The 27942-nt window shown below is 42.7% G+C and overlaps 1 protein-coding gene, 1 long non-coding RNA gene and 1 pseudogene across 6 annotated transcripts in view; 2 read left to right on the top strand and 1 right to left on the bottom strand.

Annotated features, from left to right (window-relative positions):
- Positions 1-15251, bottom strand: part of LOC141424236 (uncharacterized) — a 34790-nt gene extending 19539 nt beyond the window's left edge. Inside the window, exons 1-3 of the long non-coding RNA XR_012449250.1 lie at positions 15112-15251; positions 12766-12847; positions 8597-8747 (exon numbers count right to left, since the gene is read on the bottom strand). This is a non-coding gene — a long non-coding RNA (uncharacterized lncRNA). The remainder of the gene's footprint in view (positions 1-8596; positions 8748-12765; positions 12848-15111) is intronic.
- On the top strand, positions 3080-6319 carry LOC141423960 (protein LTO1 homolog; annotated as a pseudogene).
- The window catches only part of Adcy2 (adenylate cyclase 2), a 370478-nt gene continuing 357599 nt past the window's right edge, over positions 15064-27942 (top strand). For all 5 annotated transcript variants that reach the window (XR_012449249.1, XM_074077754.1, XM_074077756.1 and 2 more), the window contains exon 1: positions 15064-15300. Coding sequence is in view for 4 of the 5 variants with exons in the window: in XM_074077754.1 (XP_073933855.1) it covers positions 15079-15300 (222 nt within the window). In the remaining variant the exon portion in view is untranslated. The remainder of the gene's footprint in view (positions 15301-27942) is intronic.

The following is a 27942-nucleotide window of genomic DNA, read 5'->3' as shown; positions in this document are numbered from 1 at the left end:
TCCAGAAGGTAAGAGCATATTAGATTCATGGTGTCATTTTCAGAATTTGATGTAAATGGTACTGTCACAGAAGAGCATGGTGCCATTTACTGTTTACCTATTTGTTCTACTCATACTTGTCAGATTTGGGGTAGTGTGTTGAAAATATTGGAACCTGAGAACCAGAAGTCATCCTGTCTGTCTCTGCCACAGATCTGTCACAGATCTTTCTTCAAAATTACTAATTCACTAGATAATCTGTCACTTTTTAAAGTAACTTGCAGCATGAGAAAAGTTTTATGTTACGTTGAGCCAAATATGTATCTCTTCTTAATTTCAATTTATTGTTTTCAATTTCATCTCAGTGAAGCTATTCAAATTAGTTCCTTTCCTATATTAGCTCAGAGCTCAGTACCAGTTTCTCATGTACATTCACTACCTGAATAAAGGATGGGACCACAAGCCAGATAATATTTCAAAAGAGATCCTTAATTTTACAAGTAATAAACTAAAGTTATTTTCTCCTTAAGCCATGGGCCTTTGGAACTTCAGGGGAGGTGAGAACTTACCTTGCTTAGAACAAGGATAAAATTGATTACTTTTTACCCTTAACATTGGCCTTGGCTTCTTTGGCAAGGCAATGGTGGTAAAGAAAGTCTTTGTCAGGAATGAAAATGCTGCTACGAGTTTCCCCACATCCTCTGGGATGGGCATAGCAGCTTGTCAATTCAACCAACATGTTCCTCTTCCTCCTTGCTAATTTAATGAGCATTAGTTGTTTGGTTTTTTTTTTAGGCATTTGCTCAGCACACGTTCTGGGAAGGTGGACTCCAGGGAGTGAATCCCAGTAGACTTTACATTATAGTAAACTTACTGTTCTTTCTGTGACTCATTTGAAGGTAGGTAGGTGGCCCTGTTTGTGGTTGGGGAATTCTGCTATATAAAAAGGAGATATATTTCCCAATGTAATAAAGGAGAGAAATCCCAAGAGAAAGGCCCCTTTGTGTCAATGCCCTTCTTATTCAGAATACTGTCATGGCAGCTTATGATACCTACAGCTGCAGTGGTTAATTTGTACCCTAGAGGTGACAAGCCTAGGAAAGACTAATCAAGATGATCAGAATGACACAGCAAAGGATCGATGACCTGGGAACTTAGGACCTCATGGATCCGCTTCTTGCTGCCACACTTGTGCTTGCATAAGGCAATTATCATAGATAGTCTGGAGTCCTCTTCCTTAAAGCTGAAAGCAGTCACACTTTTAGCATAGCAGAAGGTAGGCTTGAGGGATTAGATATAAGACTTGTATTTGATTCCTAGGACAATGAAAGAGAACATACAAAGAATAGAAGGTAAGAAGCAAGGAAGGACAGATAACCTAGGAGAACCAAGGAGGGAGATCTGTGTTCTGATGGCCCCTCCATGGTCAGAGGCAGGCACTGGAAAAGTTTAGGACAGGTATGATAGCAAAACATGTAACAACCAGTGTGGCAAATCACCACCACCACTGTGTACATTCATTGTCCCATGCTTACGAGAGTGTCTGTATCAGAGTAACATCAACAGCAGGGGGCATATAAGAAAAGGAAGAAAAAGTTTAGCTAATGTGCACTGTCCCCATACCCACTAAATTACCTGACATGAAGAGGACCCAGCACTCCTTGCATGCCTCTGACTGTCAGAAAGTCCTGTAGATGGCTGAGGTGAGAGCTAGTCACCTTGCATGTGTCTGCCTTGGTCCCAGGCAAAGTCACTCAAGCCAGGGGTCATGAAACAGTCAAGCAGAGTTGACGGATGCCCTGGTCAGTCTGGAGTACAATTGCACCCTGATTAGGCTGACCACAAGTTACACCTCCATCAGCAAATGCCACTTCTGTGACGAGGGCAGGCGTACCTCAGAGGCCTCTAGTATAGTGAGCAGTTCTGACAAGGAAGACCACAGAAGCCCCTGGGCTGGAAGCCCTGCTTCTTCTGGTTCAATTCCCCTCCTGCTTGTTTCCCTTGCTCTTGGATTCCACTTTGGTGCAGTTTGGGAAAGATGGGCAGATCCCAAGAGCTCTGGCTAGTTACATAGAGGGCTGTTCCATTGCTGAGTAGACCCATGGCATTATATACTCAATATTCTTTTTCTCCTCCCCTCCCAGCAGGGTTGGGGCTTTGTGAAAAGCTCAGAGCACTCATAGAAATATAAAGAAGTAAGATTCTCCATGTATCTGAGTGTCCCTGGAGCCAGTGTGGGACTGTGGAGCCCCTCCTTCCAGCTTGCCTACGAAGCCTTACCCAGCTAACTGCACCACAGTGGCTCTGCCTTCTACAGTCTGCAGTCATCACCATTCTCTGTGTGACTTAGCTTCTTGGTGTTATTTCTAACATTTATGTCCCCAAACTAAATAAGCATTCTAATATAATCAAGTCTGGATTTCATATGTGCTCATTAATCAGTTTTAAAGTAGCTGTATTTTAATTACCTTTAGTTTCTTTCTCCCACTAACTATTATCTAATTGATATTTATAGCCTACCTAATTCCAAAATAGTGGGAATTATCTTTGTAACTAGGTGCTATTTAAAATAGAGCAATCAGAGATTGCCATTAATCTGATAATCTTTGTGGCAGTTGGGTGATGTACTAATCAATCATAATCAGTAAAGAAACAGAAAAGCTTCTAGATGGTTAAAAAAAAACCAAACAAACCTATGGTATTAGAGGATTTTGTACTTATCATGACATAAATAAATAAATAATAAAATAAAATAAGATCATGCCTGTGGTATGAGCAGCTTACACAGTGTGATCTCCTCCATAAAGGTCTTATATTAGAAGTATGTTTACTTGAGAATTTAAATAAATAGTCATGAAGAATCATCCTTTAAACACTTGATGAAATCTGTAAATATCCCTAGGATTCACTCATCCTCATTTGAGAGTCACTAGATAAAAAGTGTTGGGTGGGTCCATCCCTCTTGCTCTGGGTTGTGGCAATGCCTATGATAAGAAACACACTCTAGTATTTGAGCCTCCTGGGATGGCCACCACAGTGCATGTGGAAGACAGGAGTCTGAGGGGCAGGGGCAGGGGCAGGGGCAGGATGAGTTGCCTCCATGGCTGGGATTCCGGACAAGTTTGATGCCATCTTGATGGCAGATGAGAGATGAAAGAAACTGGACTTGAAGAATCACAGTGTCTACCACAGCAGACCCAGGAAGAAACAGGGCTGCGCCTGGAACCTATGTCTTCTAATGTGAGTTTAATTTTTTTCTGCTATACTTGACCTTGTCTTATGGGGCCTGGATGATAGAAGAAGGAAAAGTTTTACTAGAAAAAAGTACTATTTTTCTGTTTATTTGAAGAAGTGAGCTTCCCCATCACTGATTCCATGGTGAAGGATATCAGGAAGGCTATGAATAAGATAGTAATTTGGTTAGTACTGAAGGAAGACAATATAGCACATTACATGGAGCCAAAATTGGATCTGAGATGGGGCACTATCTAGGTTTTGCTCTTACATGGAACTATCTCTTGCACAATGGTGCCAGCAAGAAAGACAGAAAGATAAAGGTCTTGGAGTCATTGATTGGAATGATTGAGAAATTGTCTTACCATAGGATCACAAAGACTTAGACAACATTGAAGGAAAATTTAGACAACTTTGTTCATTACTTGATGTTCAACCAAACTTTAAAATTACACAGAAGGTTCTGAACTTTCATTTTGAGAATGACAGATGGACAAAGACAAAATGTCAGAGAATGGATGTCTGTATGTTAGGTGATCAAAGGCAAAACAACGAGGGGTATGCATTGTTTTGTAGAGGGTCATCTTGGCCTCCTTCCCCTAAGTTTTTTCGCCTGGGTCTCTAGAGATGGTCTACGCCTCCCCTCTACACCCCAGACCTGCTAGAGCAGGAAGCTACTTGCTGATAGTCCAGGGACTCAGTTTCAGGTCTCTCTGGGCCTGACCCTGGGATAGGATTACCCCAGGCTGGAACTGAGAGGAGGATTGTTTTAAAAGGAGACAGGGTTGACATGAAATAGGTTATGCAAAATCATAACAAGAATGTGGACGTCTGCTGTTGAGCTTTCTCAGTTGCAGGCAGTGTTGTGCGGTCAGTTTGATTTAATCTCTTTGGAAGCCTGGGAGGTAGGTACCACTTGCAAGGTACAGATGAGGAAATAGACCCTAGGGCTCCCCTAGCCCCGCATCCTGCAGTACCAGGAAGTGCTGCGTCCTTCAGCTTTCATGGTCAGAGCCTAGACCTTACTCTCCTGCAGACAGCCTGGTTCCTGCTGCATGTAAGGGAGCCCTAGGGTTCTGCTGGGTTCAGTTTGCAATTGGCTGAGAGGAAGAGAGCCCATAAGGAGGGAGACTGGATATCTCCAAATGGGGGCTGAACTGCACAGCATAAAGAAATAAGAAGGGGGAATATTGTGAACCACAAACTAAATGTCAGGTTGAGGCTGTGAATATAAAAACTGAGGGACCTCATGCTTGGGACACAGATGTTCCTATCGGAGCTCTGCTGTCTGTCTTCATCAGTACCTGACGAAGGCATCATGCACAGTGTGGTACTGCTTGTGTAGCAGTCTGTCTTGACCCTCCTATGTGAGGTAAGTGGGTTTATGGGATGCAGATCTGCCATTCCTCTGGTGTCCCCAGGGTCACCAAACACTGGCTGCCCCCACTTTTCCTTTTCAACAGTGTGTCTGAATGCTGGGGAGGAGATGAAGGGGTCACCATGATGCATGCAAGTTTTGTTTGTTTTTGAGACTGGGTCTGACTATACGGACCTCGCTGGCCTTGAACTCATGATTCTCCTGCATCAACTTCCTGAATGCTAGGATTACAGGTGCACACCACCAGAATGGTGGGTTTTGTTTGTTTTGGTGGTACTAGGGTATGAACTCAGACCCTCATACTTGCTAAGAAGGTGATTTACCATTTGAGGCACATCCCTAGCCTATAGACAGCAGCTTTTAACATCCTTCCAGAACATCTTGCAAGAGTGTGCTGCAGGCTGGTGGTGTGGTAGTCTGTCCATGCATCCATCTACCCACTAGAAGAAGCCCTGTATGGGTCACCAAAGGCCATGTCCTCTCCTCTCAGTAAGGTGGTCCTGGCAGCAAGCCTGAGAGAGCCCCGGTGTGGGCTGCTGTACACTCTGTGCCTGTGCCTGTGGCCTCTGCCCAGTCTGGGAAGTCCTTTAGGTCACTGTTTCTAGTCACTTCCTCAAAGCTGCTCCTTAGTGTGAGGACCAATCTTGGTGCTCTCCATGAGCCGGGGTTGCAGGGCCCTTGGATGTTGGGTTTCTTGGTGGATTCTTGTGTTTTCTAAGTCATCAGTTTTGATAATGTGTTATTTTTCTCATTGGAGAAAAATAAGTAGCATATTTCAGTGCAAAAAAAGGGGGAAAGAAAAAAGAGAAAAAGAAACACACTCTGACCTCTGACAGCAGTTCAGCATTCTAACTAATCATGTTGGTTACTTTCTTTTTAGTAACCAAGGTTCATTTGTTAACTCTGGGCTCTGACAGGAGTCTTACTACCAAGTTAAGTAAAAAAATTCCATTTTGTAGTTTTGTTTAGCTGTGGTTCCCTGAAACACTGACTGATATACCCAAAGGAAGAAAAAAGGCTGAATACTGTTTGGATTAAGAGTACTTTACACACAGAAAGGACAAACATCCTGAAAGGTACCAAGCCAAAAAAGATGCATGATGGATAACTTGTGAATCATTGGAATAATCTGGAATTGTAATTAATAACTTGGGATTCCTAATGTTCCATTCCATAACTCACTTAGACTCTAAATTTTCATATGAAATACCATTGACATAGCATAAAGAAACTTACTAGATATTTTTCTACATGAACAATATAAAAAGTTGGCAAAAAGAGACTTATTACTTAAGACTTGTAAAAATTTGCTGATAATAGATATAATTAAAGCAAGTATTCACAAAGCTAAATCTAGATGTAATTTAATCTCTATGTAAGAAAAGCACATACCTCATGTGGAAGACCCCACAACTGCCACTCGTATCTTAGAAAGAGACCTTTGCTCTTTAATATAAAACAACTTGAGGCAATATTGTGCAATCCCCAAGCCTGATGTCTATTTTCTGTATTTTAAACTATACATTTTAATACTAATATCTTTAATTTTTCTCCTCTTCTTCCTTCTTCCCCATCTGCTTCTCCTCGTCCTCCTCCTCTTCCTCTTTCTCTTCCATCTTCCTCTTTTTCTCCTCCTCCTCATCTTCTTCCTCCTCCCCCTTCTTTTTCCCTTTCTGTTTCTTTTAAGATAAGCCCTCCAGATTGGACTTTGATCACACGATGAGGTGAGAGCTCACAAGGGAAGTATGAGGATAGGCAAGAACCGCCCCCCCTCAAAAAAAAGGACAGCATTTGATGTCCTCAATGCAAAGGAACTAATGCAGAAACTTTAAATCAACAGAGGCCAAAAGGAGAAGGGGACCAGGAACTAGAGAAAAGGTTAATTCAAGAAGAATTAATTTAGAATGTAACACACATGTACAGGAAAGAAATGCAAGTAAACTCCCTGTATAGCTATCCTTATCTCAACTAGCAAAAACCCTTGTTCCTTCCTATTATTGCTTATACCCTCTCTTCAACAAAATTAGAGATAAGGGCAGAATAGTTTCTGCCTGGTAGCAAGGGGGTAGAAGGGGAGAGGAGGAAAGAGGGGGTTGGGGGTAAGGAGGGAGAAATGACCCAAACATTGTATGCACATATGAATAAAAGAAATGAAAAAAAAAAAGATAAGCCCTCTATTTGTTGACTCCTGGGAAGAATACATTTAGAAGTCAAGAACAGCACTGCCACAGCAGGAGAGGCAGATCTTTTTCATGTATAAGTTATTAGTCTGCAATGCAATAATGAATGTCTAGGTTTAAGATTGTCTTTTTATTCCTTTAGCCTGCTGAGCATGAAAACATCTTCCATGTTTCTCAGTAACAATGCAAATACAGCCTGTCTAGATAGAGTGGGCACATTGACCGTATCTGGCCATTTGGAGGTTATTTAATCCAAGGCAATTGGCCACAAGAACCCAGCAACCTTCCCTAAACATTGTCCCAGGCACCACTGTGTAGTGAAGTTCAAGCTGAGAAAAGTGCACTTCAAGAAGCTGGTTTGCAGGAGGGAGAGAGTAGGCTCTGTCTTTTTCAGAAAGGTTCAATTGATTCTTCATATGAAATACCACTTATTACTGGGACAGTATTTTATTAATGTAACCAGTTTTATATGAAAAGTTAGTTACTACGCATCTATGTATTCAAATTCTATTTTCAAAAATGTAGTGTTTAGACATCCTTGTCCATATTGATACAAATTATCATGCTGTTATTATAACGAATGACAAAATAAGCCTGCTCCTAGTCATACATTATGATGCATCAGTAAAAGACATCCTCTAAAAGTGTCTTTCACTTAAGCGTCCCAATACCCAAAATATTGTTTGGCAATAGTGACTTGCTATTTTAGGAAAGTGATCAGGATTGAAGTAGTCTACAATCAGCTGATGGTGCTGAGGACGGGTGGTAAAAGGAAATCATGTAGAGCCCCAGACAGAGAGGCAGATGAATGAGAGCCTGGGTGTGTGAATGGCACACCAAGGAAGAAGCAGATGTATAGGTCTAGAAATAGTGAGCAGTGATGGCCACAGGGAATGAGGGCCACAATGTACCTGGACCCTGAAGCAGGAGGTTTAAAAGCAGCAGAGAGTTAAGCAGAGCAGCTGCAAGTAGGAACAGGAGACTAGGGGAAGTGAGTGGAGTGGGGAAAACTTGAGGAAAGGCTGGGTAAGGTTGGCAGGAGTCATGGATGTTTGGATGTGGGCGGGTGATACAGTAAGAGGAGGACAAGTCCAAGTCTAGCTGAGCAGTGTTATAGATGGCTTTGGAGCTAGAGGAAGATTTGGCAGACGTTAATGCTGACTTCAGTTTCAGACTTGTCACCTGTGAGAGATCCCAGGCTGTGGTCAGGGCTCCACTTGGAAGGGAAGTGCCTAATTGCTAAGGTATGAAGATATTCATAGTTATCGCAGGCAGTGACATTCAGTATGCTAGCAAAAACACCCTCAAATGAACTGCGGTTTCTTTTTGAAATCTTCCACTGAAGTGCAAAATTTTCTGAATTTATAACAGGAAATCTGTATCAGTTCACAAACACAAGGCTATAATATTTTAAATTATATTTAGAAATATATTGCTCTTGCTAAAAATGCTAGCAGGAACAAACAAAATCCAGCAAGCCAATTCTGAGCCATGTTTTTCATTTTACCTCACCCAATTCCTTTTCAGACTTGGCAATCAGTGGCCTTGTGGGCATTCTCCAGTTTGACTTTTTCTTGCCCCTGCCTCCTTTCTGTGAAGTCCAATGTAATTAAGTCTGCAGAGAATGAGTTTCTAACTGGGCACTTCATAAATCCTGTGAGGCTTCACTGACATTACCTGCAATTGTTTGATCCATGGTAGATTACTGGAAATTCAGAGTGCTAAGTGGCATTTTCTCTTGATAAAAAGTCAGCCCCAAATGGTGCTCTCCAGATAATCCCTTTTCCTGTAGATTCATCTTACTGTTATTTCCTCAGGATCTTACCTCATGTGTGCTGTTACTCTTTGCTCCATTGGTCAATTGGAATTGGTGGCAGGAAGAGTTCAATCTTTCACGGAAATCTTACCATTTTAGAATTGCAAACATGATCATGTTTATTCATAAAAAATAGTCACTTTAAGTCCCAGGAACATTTCTGTCAAAGGCAATAAAGCAACCTATTACCACTGTATGTCAATCGTATTCTCTTTTAAAGAATTAGGTTATCTTTTGTCTTTCTTTATCTATCCATCTAACCAACTTTTAGAGTATTTGCTATGTCTTTTGCAAATTTCAAGTCATAGGGGCATAACAGTGAACAAAAGAAGCAAAATATTCTGCTCTTACTGAACTTCCTGCTAGGGAGGGAAGGTGAGGGCATTAATATCAAAATGAGATTTGTGTGTGTCTACTAAATTTACTTGGCACACTGCTGATACATGTTCTTCCATGCTTTATGCAAAGGAAATAGATGTTGTTAATGAAAAGTTAGAAAAATAGTAACACACTTTCTTAGTGCAGTTATATATTTAGGTTGCATTTTGTAATTGGGTGCAAGTGATTTTTTCTCTTTAATCTAAAAAGTTGATTAAAATCTATCCCTGTACCTGACACAGTAGTATAAATCTTTTTGGAACACGATCCTTAGAATAAAGAGCCCAATTTTCTTACTTTAAAGGTAAATTCACTGAAGTTCAGAGATCTTACTTGAGTTCTCCAAGGATGTACAGTTGACATCAGAAATAGAACAAAATGCAGCACTTTAAGAAGTTATCTGACTATTGATGATTATCACAACACAGTGTGAAATAATAGCAGCAGTGAGCTTGACTTAATTTCAAATTCAAAAAACTCATGAATCTCAAACGGTGGTTTAAAATCATAATTATGTTATCTGAATCAAATAAGGGAAGTGAAATGAAACAAATATTCACAAACTGTGTCATTCAGCATTTTTCATAGGTTGTTTCTTATTCTCCAAAAGCATTATATTTCAATTTTAGAGTAATACTAGGTTAGTCTTCAATTAAATACTATAAGGGACACTTGCTATTGTGCTTTGGATATGAAATGTACCCCAAAGAGCTCATGTTTTGAAAGGTACCATGCTGGCGGCACTTTTGAGAGGTGATCGAATCATGAGGATGCTAAAAATGGATTAGTTCACTGATGAATCTCTCTCTCTCTCTCTCATGCTTCCTTGCCATGAGTTGAGACACTGCTCTATCACACACTGAACATACACAGGCCCAGAGCAACAGAACCCAGTGTGACCAGGGACCAAAACCTCTGAAACCATGAGCCAAAATAAATCCTTCCTTCTTTAAGTTGTTTTCTCAAGTATTTTGTTGCCATGATATAAAGTTTAGTCACTTAAGAATGTATAAAAAGAAAATCCAAGGTATCCAAATTGCCTGTTTGTTTCTAAATAAGCACCCCTCCTTCCTGGTCTTCTGTAGGTGACAAATTCTGAGTACACCTCTCCAGGGCATGAGTCACTGCTTTTCAAATCCCATCCTCTGAGTAAGAGCAGAGACATCGATCTCTCTCCCAAGGTTGAAGACTGGCTGGAAACCCATTCGCTATTAACCTGTTCCTACTCTGAGTGCTCATGGGAGGAATTCTTGCATCTTGGTGCATTTTGAAACAGTACTAGTAAAAAAATTCTCAGTGCCAACAGTGAAACACCAGTTCTGTCTGTCTTCTCATATAGGAAGGACTAACAATCCCAGTAAGTCACTTAAAGTGACTTAAAGTCAGATTTTATAGATGATTTTATATACTAATTTTGCCATTGGAAAAATATTTCATTGAATAAGCCAAGCAAGTCAGGCTTTTCAAAGGCACATAGACATCATTTTTTCTGGATGGAAAAGTAAATGAACATCTATCTATTCAGCAGGTTTTTCATTGATGTTCTGAAGCCTGGACTGCAGAAGAGTTTGTGAATGAACTGAAAGAGTTAATTTGACTTCTAGGAGCTATAAGCTGGTTTCGGTTGGGTGGACTGTGTATTCTTTGACTTGGTTCAATAAAATGTAAATGTTATCTGGGTACACAAAGCATATTTCATGGTGATAATGAATCTGTTGACATACCATGCATACTTTATTATATAAATTTTAGTAATGTATTTGCTAGAGAGAAAAATGAATGCAGTCTGCTTTTTGCTCTCCAATATGCCTGGGTTGGTTAGCACTTGTCCACTTCTGTCCTTAGTGTGGCTTGTTGGCCTGCCTTTATTTAATCAATCAGGGCACTGTGGATGTTGGGAGGAACACAACAGTGTTCTTATTGACTGAGCTAATCTAACTGGATTCGAAATAGGAACTAGGAGATGGGTTATTTTTAAAGCAAAACCCATTGATGCATAAAGCTGTCTTGAAGATTTATAGATTTACAATCAGTGAGGTGTGTCATGTGTGCGAGAAGTCCAATTAGGAGGGTACGGGTGGTCTGGAGCCATGGGTAGAGGAGGCCTTTCCTTAGATGGTACCCATGCCAGCTGTGCATGCGGGTAGAGATAAGAATGATGTTGGGTGCAGCTTGCTAGCAGGACAGGTTTGTAAACTTGTAGGGCCAGTAGCCAAATGGAAATGCAGAACTCTGTTCAACATTATTATGAATTTCAAGGTGGTATAGTAGGACCTTGCACCAAGTACACAAGTTCACACACTGCCCTCCTGTCTGCTGCTACTGCCTTATAAGGATGGAAGGCTGCCCTCTAGTGATGCAGAGAAAGCAAATTCTCCTTCTAACTCTCACTTTTTTCCTCACTTTTCTTTTTAATCCCTCAGGTCCAGTTGAGCTTCCACAGTTGGTTTCTGTGTGTATTTTGTCACAAATAAATTAATATAAAGTAAGTTTATGGGCAAGCCCCTTGCTCCCTGTGCCTTACCGTTGCATAGCAGTCTTGCTACCCAGAGGCGTAGAGATGAACTAGAGGACTCCTTGGAGTCCCTTTAGCGGCGAGAGTATATTTCATACTCCTGGCTTTGTACTAAAGGGCGTTTTTCATCTCACTTCATGTTGCCTAGAGGTTATTATTTTGTTTCCTCCTCTGTTTTCCCAACCCTTTCAAAATAGAAACTATCTTGAACCTTTTAAAAGACATGTTTAGCCCCATTTGATTCTAAAACACAGATAGAATAACAATGATGATTACAGTTGTTCACATCTTTGTATTACATATAGAACACTGACAAGCAGCAAAAACAAAACAAAAGAACTGACAAAACCTCAGAGAAGCCCAACGTAGTCTTAATTTCTTATGCTATATTCTTTCTAAGATCTTTGTCTAAGCTGAAGCAATTTAAATTGGGATTGGGGGAGAGACGAGTGGGAGAAATATTGGGGTTTGTTCCTGGTTGGCTTTGTGTAGCCCTTGTTTTCAAAAGACACTAGAATTTGCTTAAGAGATTCCAGATTCCCTATCCTTCTTTCCTCTCCCCTTAAACATCTAGTACCTAGTGTATACAAGATGAGTATTTGTTGAATCATCAAATGAAGGAATGAGTGTTTAAGAATCTCCTAAGGAATCCAGGTCTTGGTGGCTCATGTCTGTAATCTTAGCTACTTGGGAGGCTGAGAATGGTAGAGTCTTTGTTTGAGGCTGGTCTAGGGAAAAAGTTTGCAAGACTCCATCTCAATCAGTAGCTGAGCACAGTGGCATGTCTATCATCTCAGATAAACAGGAGGCTGAGATCAGGAAGATTGTTGCTCCAGGCCAGCACAGGCAAAAAAAAAGTTCACGAGACCCCATTCCAATGGAAAAAAGACGGGCATGTTGCTGTGTCCCTTCATCTCAGCGAGGGTAGGAGGTATGAAACAGTCCAGGACAGTCTGGACAAAAAGCAATACCCTATCTCAAAAATCACCAGGGCAAAAGGACTGGAAGTATGGCTCAAGTGGCAGGGCACCTGCCTAGAAACTGGGAAGCTCTAAATTCACACCCCGTTATCACCACTAAAATAACAAGAAGAATCTCCTACAGGTGAAGGTCAGACTGTCCATGGAAAGTCTTTCCAATTATATTATATTTTCCCATCATATTTTAACAAAATTTTGCAATTCCCTCTACCATATATGGAGAATATACAAATCGCATAGACCCTGGATATTAAAAATACTGCTCTTCCCCAGTAGAAAGAAGGAGAAAGGAGTTAAGCACTTACTTTCCTTCATAAATCTTGAATCAGCATGTTGCTAGCACAGGAAAGGACTGGAAATGTGCAGACCTGTTGAAGCCAGAAAGTCCTGGGAAGAGAGAATGAACACAACAGAAACTGGTCAGCTTCCCACTCAACCCTATTTCCTTGGAGGGGATCAGATTCTGGATATTTATGAGTTCAGTTATCAGTGTTGTCTGGTATTGAAGCTTGCTCTCAGAACTTTCATAAACCTAAAATCTGGGGATAAGGTAATCCCATGTCTTGGTCCAAAGGAAAGCATCAAGTCTAACGAGAGGGTTTGGACCTGCTGGAGAGGCTGAGATTGCTCAAGGGTAGGTTTTGTTCCAGGGGGAGCTCAGACATGGTGAGGCAGGTTCCCCAGTCAAGAGCTCAGACAGTCCAAAAAGAGAGATTCATTCAGCTGCTAGGGTTGCAAGAGGCACAGTGGCAGATGGACCTTTGGGCCACCAGGAGATTTTAGGGGTTCCATTCATTACCTCCTACCACTTCTCTCTTGATCCCTGGCAGAAGAAATGGTCTAAGACTGGTATGGGGTGTGTAAATGGGGAGGCAGAAAGTCCTTATCAAGACCTTGTGTCCTGGAACTCCCTCCAGGACCCTACCCCTGCCCTCAACCTGGGGGAGTTTAGTTCTCCTGCAGAGGTTGGCACAGCTGTGCCATCCTGTGACCTTAATCCCCTGGACCCAGTTGGTGTTAACCATTGCTAAAAATAAAATTCCTATAAATCTCCGGATCGGGGACCTGTACTCAAGGGTCACACAGTCACTCAACTTGCATGCCCCTGTGTGGTTGGGGAATAGTACAGCCAGCAGTTAGGAAAGCTCCTGAAGTCTTAGGTAGTGCCATCCTGAGGCTGACCATCTACTGGCAGGGATGCAGAACAGGGCCCTTGAGCTGCTAGTTGGTAACCTCTGTGCCTTAGATTCCTTAGAAAAGGTTTTGGGGAGAGGATAAGATTTGGGAGTTTCTGGGCAGGATGACACTCCCAGGAGGGTAAACTACTTTGGAGGTCATCAATGAACCTTCTGGCTTCCAGCAATGGCCTGTATTCCAGACATATCAGGAGGGGACACTGTCTTTGCAGAAATCTGCCCCCAGAGGCTCTAGCCAGGTCTCTCTGGACTCTCCCACCAGTCCCCCAAAGTGGCAAAGGGAGTGAATTCCATAGCCAGCCTTGCCCAGGGGCTCCCAGCTGTGCTCCCTGCCAGGTAGAAGGGGCTCTGCGGGGAACAGGACCAACCAGGGCGCCTGGTAGATCTCAACACTTGTAAAGTGTGAAGCTTCAAGTGCAGGGTACAAGAGAGGCAGCCTCCCCAGGACTAGCGAGTGTTCCTCATCCATCATGTCCACTCCTCTCACATCTATCCTCCTTTGGAGACTTTGTCTTCGAAGGGTTTCCTCCCAAATCCTCCCTCCCCCGGCCCAGGGAAGACCCCTGCCCTCCCAGAGAGTGGAGAGGAGCCTGGGAGTCCCTAACCTTTTCTGCAAAGGAGAAAGCGGGGAGGATGGGAACCCCTGTCCATTGCAGGGAGATAGGGGATGGCAGAGCCCCTCCTTTGCGCCCCTAGAGAGGGAAAAGGAGGCGCTCCTCCGCTGTCCACTGAGCAGGGGATACTAAATGGGTGGGGGGTTCACTCAAGACACAGTGAGCCGGGATTTGCGGACCCCCCCCATTTCGGGGCTGATGGGAGTGGCGCGTGGCAGTGGTCTCCCTGCTGCCCTTCAACATACATCCCCGCAGTGTCCTCAGCCCAGCGGGAGGGTGGGGGAGGCCCAGGGTGGCCCCCCACGCTGCGCTCGTGGGGAGGAGGGCCAGAGCTCTACTCCGCCCAAGCTGTGCAGGGGCCAGGACGGAGGAGAGGGGACCGCGGTGTGGCCGAGTGTGAGAGGGTGGAGGCAGAGGACCAGCAGGGCCCGGGACGCAGTGGGCAGCCTCCCCAGAGCGCGCGGCCAGGCCGTCGGGGGGCGGTGGTGGGCGGAGGCCGGCTGCGGCGCGCGGGGTGGGAGGAGGCGGGCCGCGGGGCCCCTGTCGCACCCGCCCCCTCCCGCGCGGTGGCGGCGGCGGCGGCGGCGCCTGGAGCTGCCCTGAGGCCGCCACCCGGCCCCCGCCCGCGCGTCAGCGCGCCCAGCCCGGGGCGCCGAGCTCCGCCCGCGCCGGAGGCCCCTGCGCGCAGCTCCGGGTGCCGGCAGCCGGCGGGCCGAGGCGGCGCGGGGGTGGGTGGGACGCGGGCGGCCGCGGTGAGCCGCGCTGTCCCGGCCGGGCGCTCACGGCGGGCGCCCCGAGAGCCGCCCCGATGTGGCAGGAGGCGATGCGGCGCCGCCGCTACCTGCGGGACCGTGCCGAGGCGGCGGCGGCGGCGGCGGCGGGCGGTGGCGACGGGCTGCAGCGGTCCCGGGACTGGCTGTACGAGTCCTACTACTGCATGAGCCAGCAGCACCCGCTCATCGTCTTCCTGCTGCTCATCGTCATGGGCGCCTGCCTCGCCCTGCTGGCCGTCTTCTTCGCGCTCGGGCTGGTGAGTGGCCTCCCCGCGCGCCCGGACGCGCATTGCCGGGGCCCGGGAGGGAACCGGCTCGCGACCCGATCGCCCACCGGGTCCCCGCCCGGGGCTCCGCTGCGACCGGCCCCGTCTGCCCCGTCCGCGGCTGGCGTTGCTCGAGCGAGGGCTGCGGGCAGGGGAAAAGTTTCCTTGGAAGGCTTTGGCCAAAATAAAGTTGACGGGGTGTCCTCCAGGTGTCCGGGCAGGGCATGGGGCTGTGACATCTCTGCTCATCGGCGGGCAAACTCCAGGGCTGTGCTGTTCTGCAGACGCCGCTCCTGTCACCCGCTGCTCCGGTAGATCTCCACCGAGCCAGCCCCGGGCTTCCTGGGCGTCCCCTGCCTCCCAACCCCGTCCACTGGCACAGCCTTGGAGCTGGCGTTTTGGTTCGGACTAAGCGCTGTGGAGCCCTGTGAAAGGCTTGCCGTGGGAAACTGTTAATGACAAGGAAAATGGGGGGCGGGGGGAGAAGGTAAGGCTGTACATGTTTGCTGTTAAACCTGCACGGGCATCGCCCCATAGACAGAAAGCGATGGAGTGCTGAGCGGTTGCACACCGCTTATCCTCAGAGACTAGAAGTGAACCGCATTTGGGATGGGTCCTTGCCTTTCTTTTGCTAGAGAAGTAGTGGACATGTTTACGGTTTCGTACAGGTTATTAAAGTGCATTGCATCACGAAGAACCTAGCGCGGCTCAACAGCTGATGTCAGTTTTGCCAGTTTATATTTCTCAAGCAGAAATCCTTGGCTCGCCCCAGTGAACAGGAGAGGAAATCTGTAGATAGCGTTAACTTCCTGTTACGGCTCTCTGAGTGTGTGGTTCAAACTTTTGCGCTGCCCAAGATCTCCATGTGCACATGTGTGTGCGAGGCCTCGATCATTCGGGGAGATTTCTTTTTGTCAGTGCTTGATCTGGGAATGTCTCCACCGAATGATATTTTTTGAGCTTAGAGTATAAATACATGCCTGTATTTATTTGCCTCCACGAGGAAAGAAGTGGCTCCTGTTCATATTTCACCAAGTGCGCAGATAGCCCTCTTTGGTATTTGACACTTTGTTTTGGATATCCTGAGCCAGAGGGTGCTCACATACTATGCATGGGAAGGATTGGTATCACAGATTTTTTTTAAATTGTGTTTTGGATTTTCCCCCTGCTATGCCTTGGGTACTGTCTTCTGATTGAGTTTTAAGAAGCAAGAAGGGAAAATTCAAGGGGGGCAGCCGTGACGTCACAGGTCATACACTGCTCCTTGAAGTGTAGCAGGCAGTGAGCACCTTTAAATCCCTGTAGTGTGGATGTGAGTGGAGGGTGGCCCCCACACCAGCCTCGAGGGTCCCTAGAATGGCATCTTCATTGCTCTTTACCATCTGTAGGACCAAAAAAGGACTTGAAGAGAGACTTTTGCCCATTTTCATTTGCAAACAGTCTCTAAAGATATCTCTTTTTTATCCCCCACTTGCAGGGAAGAAAACCTGGCAGAGTTTTCCTTTGGAAATCTGTTCTTCTAGGGCATTTCTGCTTGTGATTTTCCTGAACCTGTAATCCAAACCGTTCCGACTTGTTCCTTTCTAAATGGACAGAGGGAGCAGGTGACCGTCTAATTATAGTGCCATGAATGCAGGGGGGGCAAGTTCATGTGTCTTATGCTACTTTGTTTCCTATGATAGGCCACTCTGATTTCTTAAGCCACATTGATTAAATGTTCCTCCAATCAGCGAGAGAATTTTTTGAATTGTCTTCATTCTTTCTATTAAACAATTAAACAATTCCTTTACGTTCCATTTTCTTGTTGGAAATTGTGGAGGGGTACCTTTTAAAAGTTTATCCAGGCATCTTTAGTATCCCTTGATACATCAACCATTTCCACACCTTCACTGAGCTCAGTGAAATCATTTTAAGTGCAAAGCAGGCATTTCCTGCAGATTGACTGTTGTCCCTGGACAGTGAAGTGGATTCTGTTCTGTTCTGTCCCTGACATGGTCTCATATCCCCCTATGTAAATCCTTTACAGTGATCAGCTGTGTGGAAATGTTCCAGGGTGGTGACGCCATCTAGTGCAAAGGCTATCTTCAGGTGGAGGCTATAGGGCAGGGCTTCCTGGAGTGGGCAGTGCCTGGGAAAAATGGGCACTGTCTTCCAAAACTGCACCATAGCTGGGGCTGGAGTGACTCTGGGTTCCCATCAGCTCGTTTCTACTTTGTTTTTTGGTAGTATTATAGTCAGCACCTCCATTTAAAAAAATAAATGTTCTCTTTCCAGATAGTCAAAGATGGCTTGTGTAGGAGCACTGAAGGTGGAATTCAGCTTTTAGCCTGTGCTGATGTGGGCCAGGATGAGTTCACATCTCACCTTGAGCAGAGCCTGGCTTCTGAGGTCCACCTTGGGAATGGAAGTGTTATGGCAGCACTGGGCTCTGCCAGGTTTCCACCTTGAAGCACTCTGTTGGAGTAGCAAGGCTCTCATGTAATTCAGGAGTAAAGCTGATCTATTTTTGCTGCCTGAAATCTTGGACAGTTTCCTTTTTCCCCAGAATCTGCCTGGTTTTGATTTCCATTAGACTTTGATCAGTTCTTATAGTAGAAAGAGTCTGGCACTTTGCTTAAAACACAGCCCAGGTCTCCGGGAACATTTGGATTACAAAATGATTTTAGCATAATCCAAGTATATAGAGATTTTTTGTTGGATGTAATTGCCTTTGTATGAGCAAACTTTGTTTTGACTTAGCCTTTCCCTAATTGAAACTTAATTCCAATCTATGGTCAGTCAATGGTTCCATCCTACAGACCACAAGTTAAAGTGATCCTCAAGTTTTCTTGGTGATACTGGAGTTTGAACTCAGGACTTCATGATTGCTAAGTAGGTTATCTACCTCTTAAATCACAGCTCAACTGTTTTTTGCTCCAGTTATTTTTTTAGATAGGGTTTTGGACATACCACCATATTGGCTTTTTTGTTGAGATGGGGGGGGTCTCACTAACTTTTTGCCTGAGCTGGATTTTATCCCCATCTCCTGAGTAGCTGGAATTATAGGTGTGAACCACCTTGCCTGGCACCCTCCAAAGTATTTTTTTTTGTTATTCTGAAAAAATAAATCCTGAATTGCAGTATTACAGTCTTGCATAAGTTATTATTTTCCATGTAAAAATCTACAGAATAAGTTTAATTTCATACGTGTAAAGACCTATCTGAAGATGTGACTCAAAGTAAATAGACTACATGATGACATGGCTTGAATTTTCATATTCTGTTTAATAATATAAAACATTTTCTGTTACTAATCATGGAAGGTTTTAATGAAAAGTCTGAGTTCTAATTTTTTGACATCAGTGATTAAGTATCTACTGAGTGTCCGGCACAGGTCATGCGGGGGAGGATGAGCAAAATAATTCTGGCTCTGAAGCAGAAGACTTAGAACTAATGAGACGAAACTATGGTATAAATCTTACCATGTCACTTTGCTTTGGAGGCTGGCTCTCATTCCTGAAGGCATGAAAGTCCTGTTTAGAATGACATCCTCTCAATTATAATGTCCCAAATCACCCAGCTTTCTTCAAAATTGTTAGGAGAGGAGGCCATAATTTTAGTTTGTCAAAACATCAGCTGGATCCAGTGAGATTTGTTTTGGTTGATATTTATGATTAGGAAGAGTCAATATTTCAATTTGAAGGAAAAATTATGTTCCCATAAGTTTCAAGTAGTCAGATTATTCAATAAAATAGTTTTGTTTTCTTAGCATGACCTTGAAAGAAGAGTGTACACTTTTCAAAAAATTGTTGCTGTTTTCCTGGGAGTCGGGGATCAAACCCAGGTCCTTGTACATGCTAAGCAAAGCACTTCATCACTGAGCTACATCCCCGGCCCACTTTCATTAAATATAAATAGGCAGTGTGTATGACTGAGTATATGACCCACTCTTTTTATGGTGATATACCTTTTAAAAACAATAACCATGAATACTTCTCATTACAAATCAATTTTCTAGCATTTGGTCTTCTTTCTATATATTAAGGAAGAATCTTATTCTTTCAAAACAATTAAACATGCTCAATCATTTGTAAAGGGAAATTGGAGTTATTGTTCTAACGTTTCAGCACCCCCAGTAGTGTGGAAGACCCACCCTTTCTTAGGAGGGTGAAGACTGGAAGGCAGCTAGAAATGCCCCACATCTCAAGGAGCAGGAATTTCTGTGAGCTCTTTCTCTAGTTCCAGAATTCTGGGGGTAAAGGGGAACAGAACAAGTCCATAGTGACTGGAACAAAGGTAGCTAAAGATATTTTTTTATGAATTTCTACATATACAGGAAAATTCTTGTCTGCAGTGTTTGTAATTTGCAACCAGTAATTCACTAACTCACTTTAGTTATACTTTACCTGTGATTTAAACAGAAGCCAAGGAGAAATTAATTTTCTGCAGAAAAGTTACTTTTAATTTAGAGAACCAGCAGAAGGGAGTTGGAAGCATCTGTGAGATATTAAAACATGTGATTAGATGAACACAGGGCAGCTTGCCTTCTGTTTAAAAGTGATGGAGAGGATAAGGTTAAGAGCATCTGTCTTCATTGTAACTTTGGCTTTGTCCTTTTACAACTTTGACTTTAGATTGTTCAACCTATTTTCCAAATTCTGTGTTGTAAAGTGAGAGTGTACCTGCCTCATATGGTGTAATCCAAATCAGTAGATGTAAGCCTTTAGGACAAGGCCTGCCCAGAAGCAGCCGTCACTGGGTTTCACTGTTGCCCGAGAACACAGTGTAGCCAGTGGCAGTAGAGCTGGGAGGGCACTAACTCTACAGATGAGGAAACTGAGGCCCAGGGAGGTGAATTACTTTTTTCAAGTTGATGTTGCCACACAGCTGGGGCCAAGGTCACATTTGACTTTGTCTCTGGTAACTCTTCTGGAGAACACTGCAGGTATGCGATTTCCAGATATGGTCCCAGCACCATAGCAGCCCTCCACATGCTTCATTCTGGGTAATGACTACATTTCATTTTCCTTTCCTCATTCAGTGATAAAGGAATTTGAGTATTGATGCTTCCTCAGGATTGACTCACTGAATGGTTGGCATGGTCTCTTGTCAGTGGCCAAATACTCCCAGCTCTCACCTCATCAAGACAAGCCAACTGTAGCTTTGCTAGTGTGGTCTGAGAAGCCCCTGGTTTAACTATTACAGCATGAAGTAGCCATTCCTTTTGAACTGCAATTCTTACTGATGGTTTTAAAATTTTTTATCAGCATAAATTACTTTCACAAAGGGGTTTTATTATAATATTTACACAATACATATAATGTACTTTGATCAAATTCACCCCCTCTATTACTCTTAATCCCTCTTTCCCCTTCCTTTTAAAGTTTTTAGTGTGTTTCATTATGCTGTTTCCATACATATACGTAATGTACTTCTTTGATACTCACCCGTCACACCCTCCTTTCCCACTCTTCTTCCTCTAAACAGTCCCCCTTTTACAACCATTCATAGGTTCTAAAGAAAATATGTGGTGTCTGATGGATGTACTAATGACATCAATAGGTTTGATAAGTAACTATTAGTGATAGGAGGGTCCTCATTAGGTGTTTGGGCGTCACTCACTGGTAGACTGGTCCATTCTATAATTTGCTATGGCCTCAGGAAAACCTATTGAACATGACTCATTCCTTCCATCACTGTCCTGCACACTCGATGGGGTGAGCATGACAGTGACATCACCCTGGGTGGCATTCCACCTGATGAACTCATCTCTAACACACTGATGTGACCCCTTAAACTGCTTCTCATTCTCTGGGATGGTCTGTCATTCTACAGCTGTTGGATTGAAGGCATCCTTTGAGACAAGTTCTTTCTCTCTGTGATTAACATTCAAATCTAAGCTCTTCTTCTAGACCTCAGAGTTCCACATTCCTGCCCTTGCTGAGAACTCCTATCTGTATTGGTCTCTGCTTCCAATGCTTACAGAACTCAGAACCATAGGACATAGTTTAAACCCCACATTACAGGGAAAGTTTAGATAGTTCTGTGGGTTCATTTGTCTTCTCAACTAATTGTTAGTTCTTTTGAGAAGGAACTTAACATCCTCCTTATTTAACACAGGGTAAGCATGTAGCTGGTGCTTAAATAACCCATGCTCCTCAGCAGCTGCATTTCCATTGTACAGCCTACTGGTGAAAATTACAATGTTGTCGATAGACCTGGATCTGGGTCAGTTTTGCCTTAGAGTATGACTTCTTGGCAATTTTAATTATCCTTTCCTCAGTGACTGCTATAAAGTAAAATGAATAACAGAATGAGATTCATTGATCCTTCTTAGGAATTAAGACTGACTACAAGAACATTTATACAACAAAGGGAACACCATACCTGAAACACGTGTAAGCCTCTCCTGTTATTATTTATGCCACAGACCAATCTCCTTGTCAAGTGCTCTTGTAGATAGATGTATTTCAGGCCAAAAACAAAACAAGAATTTTTCATTCTGGGTGTGAAAGATTAGGAAACGTGTTTCTTTTTGTGTGATAAATGTCCATGTACCTTTGATTTGTTTTTTGAAAAGCAGAGATAGGAAGAAACACAGATGGTTTAAATAAGAGTTGTGTTTTAACAAAAATTTAACATTCCTTAGCACTAAATGTTTTGCCAAAATGACAGTCATATTGTCTTCCACACACTTTATTTTTATTGGCTTTGAATAATTTTGTATAAAATTACCAAGAGTCATAGGTGATATTTACTGTGTGGTTTGAAACTAGGAAATAGATACATGCTAGTGATTCTGGTTTGCCACCACCAGGCACATTTGGGAAGAGAGAAAAGGTTATTGAGTCCCTTCGTGTCCAGTCCATTTGACAAAATTACATCTGTTCTAATTCAATGCCCTCTTTGTGTTAGATATAATCAAAAGCACAAGGAAGGGGATAGAAGGGAACTGGAGAAGGAGTACATAGGTCAATGTTTTGGGGAATGTTACAAATAATTCTTTTTGTTCCTTTAAAAAAAAATCTTCATTTACACCCAAAGGTAGACTCAGGAGAGAGAGCAATGGGCACAGAAAGAGAATCTTCACCCCAGAAACCACCATGGCAACTTGGCCAGCTAGCTCTGTGCTCCAGCCCAGAGTGATAGAATAACTGTGCTGAGAGAGGGAAGAGAAGGAAGAAGAAGAGGAAGAGTGAGAGAGAGACAGATAGAGAGAGAGAGAGAGAGAGAGAGAGAGAACTAAGCGCTCACTCTAGCAAGCTGGGTCACGACCCAGGAATGCATAAGGCAAATTGTATCTGAATCCAATCAAGTCACTTGAAAAAGTTGGTGCTGAAATGGAAATTTCCAACTCTTTTGTCATTTGAAGCATTTTCAGTAAATAATTTATTGTGATTGAAGCATGCAGTCATAAAGCATAATAGTTTCTTTTTAGAACATTGAAAATTCTGCAGATTTCTCCTGATGGCCATGGTTGTCTGAGGCAATCCTGAGAGGAGCTGCCCCACAGAAGGCCCTCAGTGGAGAAGATGATGACCAGTCCTCACCAGGAGCCCCAACTGCAGGGTCATGGAATGAGGAATCTTCCTTATTTCCCTAGTGTCTGTCACAATCCCGCAAGTGTCATGACATTAGGATGGCACTGCTAGGACAAGACAGAGCTCCTACTCCTATGTGCTTACTCCCAATACTAAATTATTGTGTGTGTGTTTTCTTTTCTGTCTTATTTTAAACTCTATATAAAGAATAAAGAAAAAAAATAAGATTTCAAGCTACTAATGGTCTGTAGGTTTTTCAAGGGAATATTTAGACATCTAGAACCAATAAATACTATAAATGTTGAAAAGGTCACTGAAAGATCAGGGAATAGATGATGGAGAGTTGTTACCATGCATCAGACATGGTGAACCTGATGTTCAGTCCTTCCCCATCATGGGTTTGCAGTTGATTCAAACATAGTCTTTGGAATTGGACTTTAGGTGCCCAGATTGGGATTAATCATTTGATCAATCTCTGATTCTTCAGCACAATCCTCCTCGATCTGTATCTGGCTTACTCATTTATGTTAAAACAAACAGCCTGAACTGCACTAACTCTAATGCCATTTCTACTCATATGCTCCCCCAGCCCATTCTCCTGTCTCCCTGAAGATGGAAGCTTCATATTGAAATTGGTATTTATCATTTCTTCATTTTTGTTTTGTTAATTTTGTCACATACACCAAACACATACTACACCACACACACACACACACACACACAATGTAGACAGTCCCCAGTTTACTGATCTTCAGCTTGCAGCCTTTTCACTTAATGATGGTATAAAAGCAATTCCCATTCAATAAAAGCCATATTTCAAATTTTGAATTGGGGTCTTTTCCTGCATAAGCAAGATGTGGTATAATCCTCTTAAGATGCCAGGCAGCAGTAGGGAACCTCAGTGACCAGTCAGCCCTGCATCCCAAGGGGGCACAATCCACATGTCATGTGTTGCTCACATGGAAGGATGCTCAACAGGCTTGGTGCATTCAATTATTCAATTCACTTTCCACATATGATATTTTCAGGTTCTGATGGGATTATCAGGGCAACCCTACCCAAAGTCGAATAGCATCTGTATAGTGCCATGTTTAGATAAAAAAGTCCATCTTCAGATTTTTTTCTTGCATATAAACTGACACATTCCAGTTAATCTTTCCCCATATGGGTCATACCAAAGAATCCTGCATGTTAATAGTTTACCATGGGCTGTCCTGCTCTGTTGGTTAAGGTGATTTGTTTTTGTTTTTAACCCTTCATAATCACACACACACACACATTACTAAAGCTCTCTACTAAGTGTTGATATTGCTGGGAAGAGCTAGTAACATCTTATTGAATTCCATTTACAGTGCCTTGGGTATTCTTAGCCTTTTGTTCTCCCATATCAACTTCATAACCAGTTTGTGTCAATCTCCATTTGAAAATTCTGTTGAGGGTTTTTTAAGTGTCACATCCAATCTATCAATTCATTTCTGACAATTGCTTACTTATGCTACTAAGGTTTTCTTTCCCTAACATGGGCCATCTCTCCACTCATCTGTGTGCTTCACTAAGGTTTTATGGTTTTCCGTATGCTCTTCTTGTTCCTTAGTCCTGAGACTAGGGTTGCTACTTCATTGGACCCAGACTCTTGAGCTAGAACAGGCACCTTGTGTCATGTTTTCTGTGGCCTCTGAATCTTTCCTCTGGGAGTTCTTGTTTGCCATCCTCTTGCTCACATGTGGATTGAGCATGGGGGATATTCCCTTCCTGGGGACTGAACAGCTTTCTCAGTCCATGCCCTGTCACAGATAGAGAACCCACAGTTTCCTTTATATGGAGAATAGCCATAATTTAGGTTGGCAATTTTTTTGAACACACATTTCTCAAAACATATTTAATGTCTTAGCTGTTTGATTTCAGTCATCACACAGTGTCAGTGATGAACACAACACCAGTGTTCTTTTGAAGACATGCTTCTTTAATTTGCGGTGTTTCTCTGCCTTCTCAGCACATTTGCTGCTTTCTGTCTCTCTTTCTCATTCTCCCTGTCTCTGTCTTTTTGCTTTCAGCTTGATGTACTCTAGCTTGCTGTATGAGAAAGACACTTTCCTGGTTTGTTTCTTTGCTTTTTTTTCTTGATGTGGCATTTTGTCTAACTGAAAGGATTCACTGGCTCCACTCTTAACTGAACCTTAACTCTAGTTACCCTTCTTTCAATTTCAACAAAGCGTTGTTTATCAATCAGACAACACTTCAATCATGATGGGCAACTTTGTTTTCATGGCAAATCTGAGGCCCATGTGCAGTATTCAGTTCCTTGTAAGATCTGATAGTAAACCAGCAATTGTTTCTCAAAGGAGAAAAATTAATAAAACTCTCCATAAAGCAGTTACTAATATCTCTTCATAAAGTGCTAGTTAGAGTTAACAAGTCAGAGACTTCAAGGGAATCTGCAAAGACAAATATGGCTGGTCACCCAAAGGGAAACTAAGATGGAGGAGGGGGACTCAGAGGAAAGGTCTATGGGCACTTGTTGCTTCTGGGTAGCTCCTGCACCTGTGCTTCTGCAGCCAGGTACCGCTGAGTTACTGTTCACCAGTTGGGAAGAAGACAGCAGCATGGAGAAGGGGTGAGGACAAGCAGGCCTGGGACCACTGTGACTGCCTATAGTTACATCTTTCTGTGAAGGGTTTTGGTGAGCACTTGCTTCACTTTCACCTCCCAAATATGGTACAAGTTCCCCTTTCATTCAACTCTAACCAAGAATCATAGAAGGAAGGGGATTCTGAGAAATGTGGTCTCCAGCAAAACTAAATGAGCAAATCAGCTCAGCTTTAGAATTTGTCTGCTTCTTTCCACATACTGCAGGGTCTGTACACCATTAGTCCTGACATGCTCTGCGCTCATTATTCTTTTTAACCTCATGCTATGGTCACTTTTTCAAGAAAAAGTGATTTATACGTATGATTTTTATATCATCAAGATGAGATGAGTTTTAATTTATGTTTTTTCTATAAGCTTCTAGTTTAAATTATGCTGTGATCAGAGAAAATGGGCTCTATGCTACCTTCTTATTGAATTTTTTTTGCAAGTTACCTGATGAATAGTTTTTATTTTTTGGTACTTGCAATCAAACAGGGGTCTTATACATGCTAGGCAAGTCCTCTACCACTGAGCATGATTTTTATACATGTTCTATTTGTACTTGAAAAGGATATTATTCTCTCTGATGGCTCAATGTGGAATTCTACATTTTTCTATTAGGCTAAACTTGCTAATATGTTGTTCAAATCTTTCTCACCTTTTTGTTTGTTTCCATATTTGTCTTGTTTTCTTGGCTTAACAATAGCTATGGGGAGGTGTTAAAGTCTTCCATTCTTGGTGGATTAGTTTACTTTTCCTTCTGTGCAAATTGTTTTATACACTTTGAGGCTATTTTATTAAATTTGTATGTATCTGAAATTATTATATTTTTATATATATTCATTTTATACTTGATGGTAAAACATTGTCTATGTATATGGGTAAGAATGGGAATAATCTTTTCCAGTACAAATATAAGTGAAAATATGTATTTCCACACATATATTGTGTCAAATGTAGATCATGGCTAAATGCAGGTTTCATTTTCCTCGGTGACCCCTGTCATTTGCAGTGCATCTGTACATTGTCACACCCAGTGTCCATCAGTGTCTGATGAAGAATTGACTTAAAGATGCTCAGCTTGTCACCTGAGCTGCACAACGGGACATGGTGAAAGTGGGTTTCTGCCTTTCGTGTTGCTTCAAAGCACTTCATTATAATTTTTTTAATACAGACACATTTGCATTAGTCCATCCTTTACCATATCAATGAAAGACAGTACTTTTGACAAAAAAATGAAAAGTACATGGAAAAGAATGAAAATACAGATAAGCTGTTCTGCAGAACAGCCTCTAAGAGACAAAGGCGTAGTCATATAATAAATAAAACAATGGGTATTTAATAGACCTAGCAATAAGAAGCCGTACAAAATTGCCAGAGAATAGAATGAAAACGAAAGGATATAGTGTTCAAAGGGAGCAATAGGAACTCATTATCATTATAGTAGATGATACTGGTAGAAGCAAATCTCCTTGGTAGAAGGCATTTTAGCATATTTCATTTACTGCATGTTATGTAGTATTTTCTTTTTACTTTTAAAAGCCTTTTAGTATAACTAAAGACATTTTATTTAGAAGATTTCATTTAGTTTGCATTATATGTTAACTTTTTTCCACCTAGGGAGGAGGGGTGGGATATATAAAAATTTTCTGTTGAGATTAATGTTTTTGATATTTTAGTTTACTTATTACAAGTGACTGTATATGGTTTATACTCTGAAGCTTGAAAATTCAGCTTGCTCAGAAGAACACAGCAGTGGTGTGTTGGCATGTGCCTCTGTGGCTTTGTTGTCTTCCCATCCACAGGGGATGGTGTAGAGAGGAGAGGAGCTGTGTAATTCTGGTCTGAGTGCATGTCCTGATTTCATTTACTTAGCCTTAGGAAAAATGCATGATGCACACAGCAAGGCTGGGAAGAATGCAGTTTATAAGCACACACATTCTTTAATGAATGCTCTTCTGTGTTTTCCTTGACACCATCTAAAAGGTTCTCATTTGTGGAGAAGTATATCTTAACCTTGCCCACAATTGGAATTCAAAGGCAGATGCAGAATAAATCAGTGATGTTCTCTAACTTAAAGAGGCCCTGTTTGTCAGTGGGCCCAGGTTTTGCAAGGGGTCAGGTCACCAGTCTTGTGAGCAGTGGATGACTGTCCTGTGCCTTTGGCCATGTGGGGATCTGACTCACCTACCAAGGCGGGTCTGACTATAGGAAGCTGATCCTGCTGCTACTATGCAGAACATACTTGGTGATGTCACCTCCTGGTAAGCAAGAACACGACCAGCTACCCAGGATCTCATTTTGACTTGGGCGGGGCTTCCTCCCCAAAACAATATGCAACATTTTATAGTTTGCAACTGTGTTATTGTAAAGACATATATAATTGATCCTAAATGCTAGTGCTTTTTTTCTGTTCTTAATTTAACAGAAATTAAAATATTTTGTGGGCCCCTAACTGTGGAAGCAAGGCACTGTGCCCCTGTGA

The sequence above is a fragment of the Castor canadensis genome, chromosome 6 (genome assembly GCF_047511655.1).
Source record: "Castor canadensis chromosome 6, mCasCan1.hap1v2, whole genome shotgun sequence".
NCBI lineage: Eukaryota > Metazoa > Chordata > Mammalia > Rodentia > Castoridae > Castor > Castor canadensis.
This window is presented reverse-complemented; position numbering and strand designations above follow the sequence as displayed.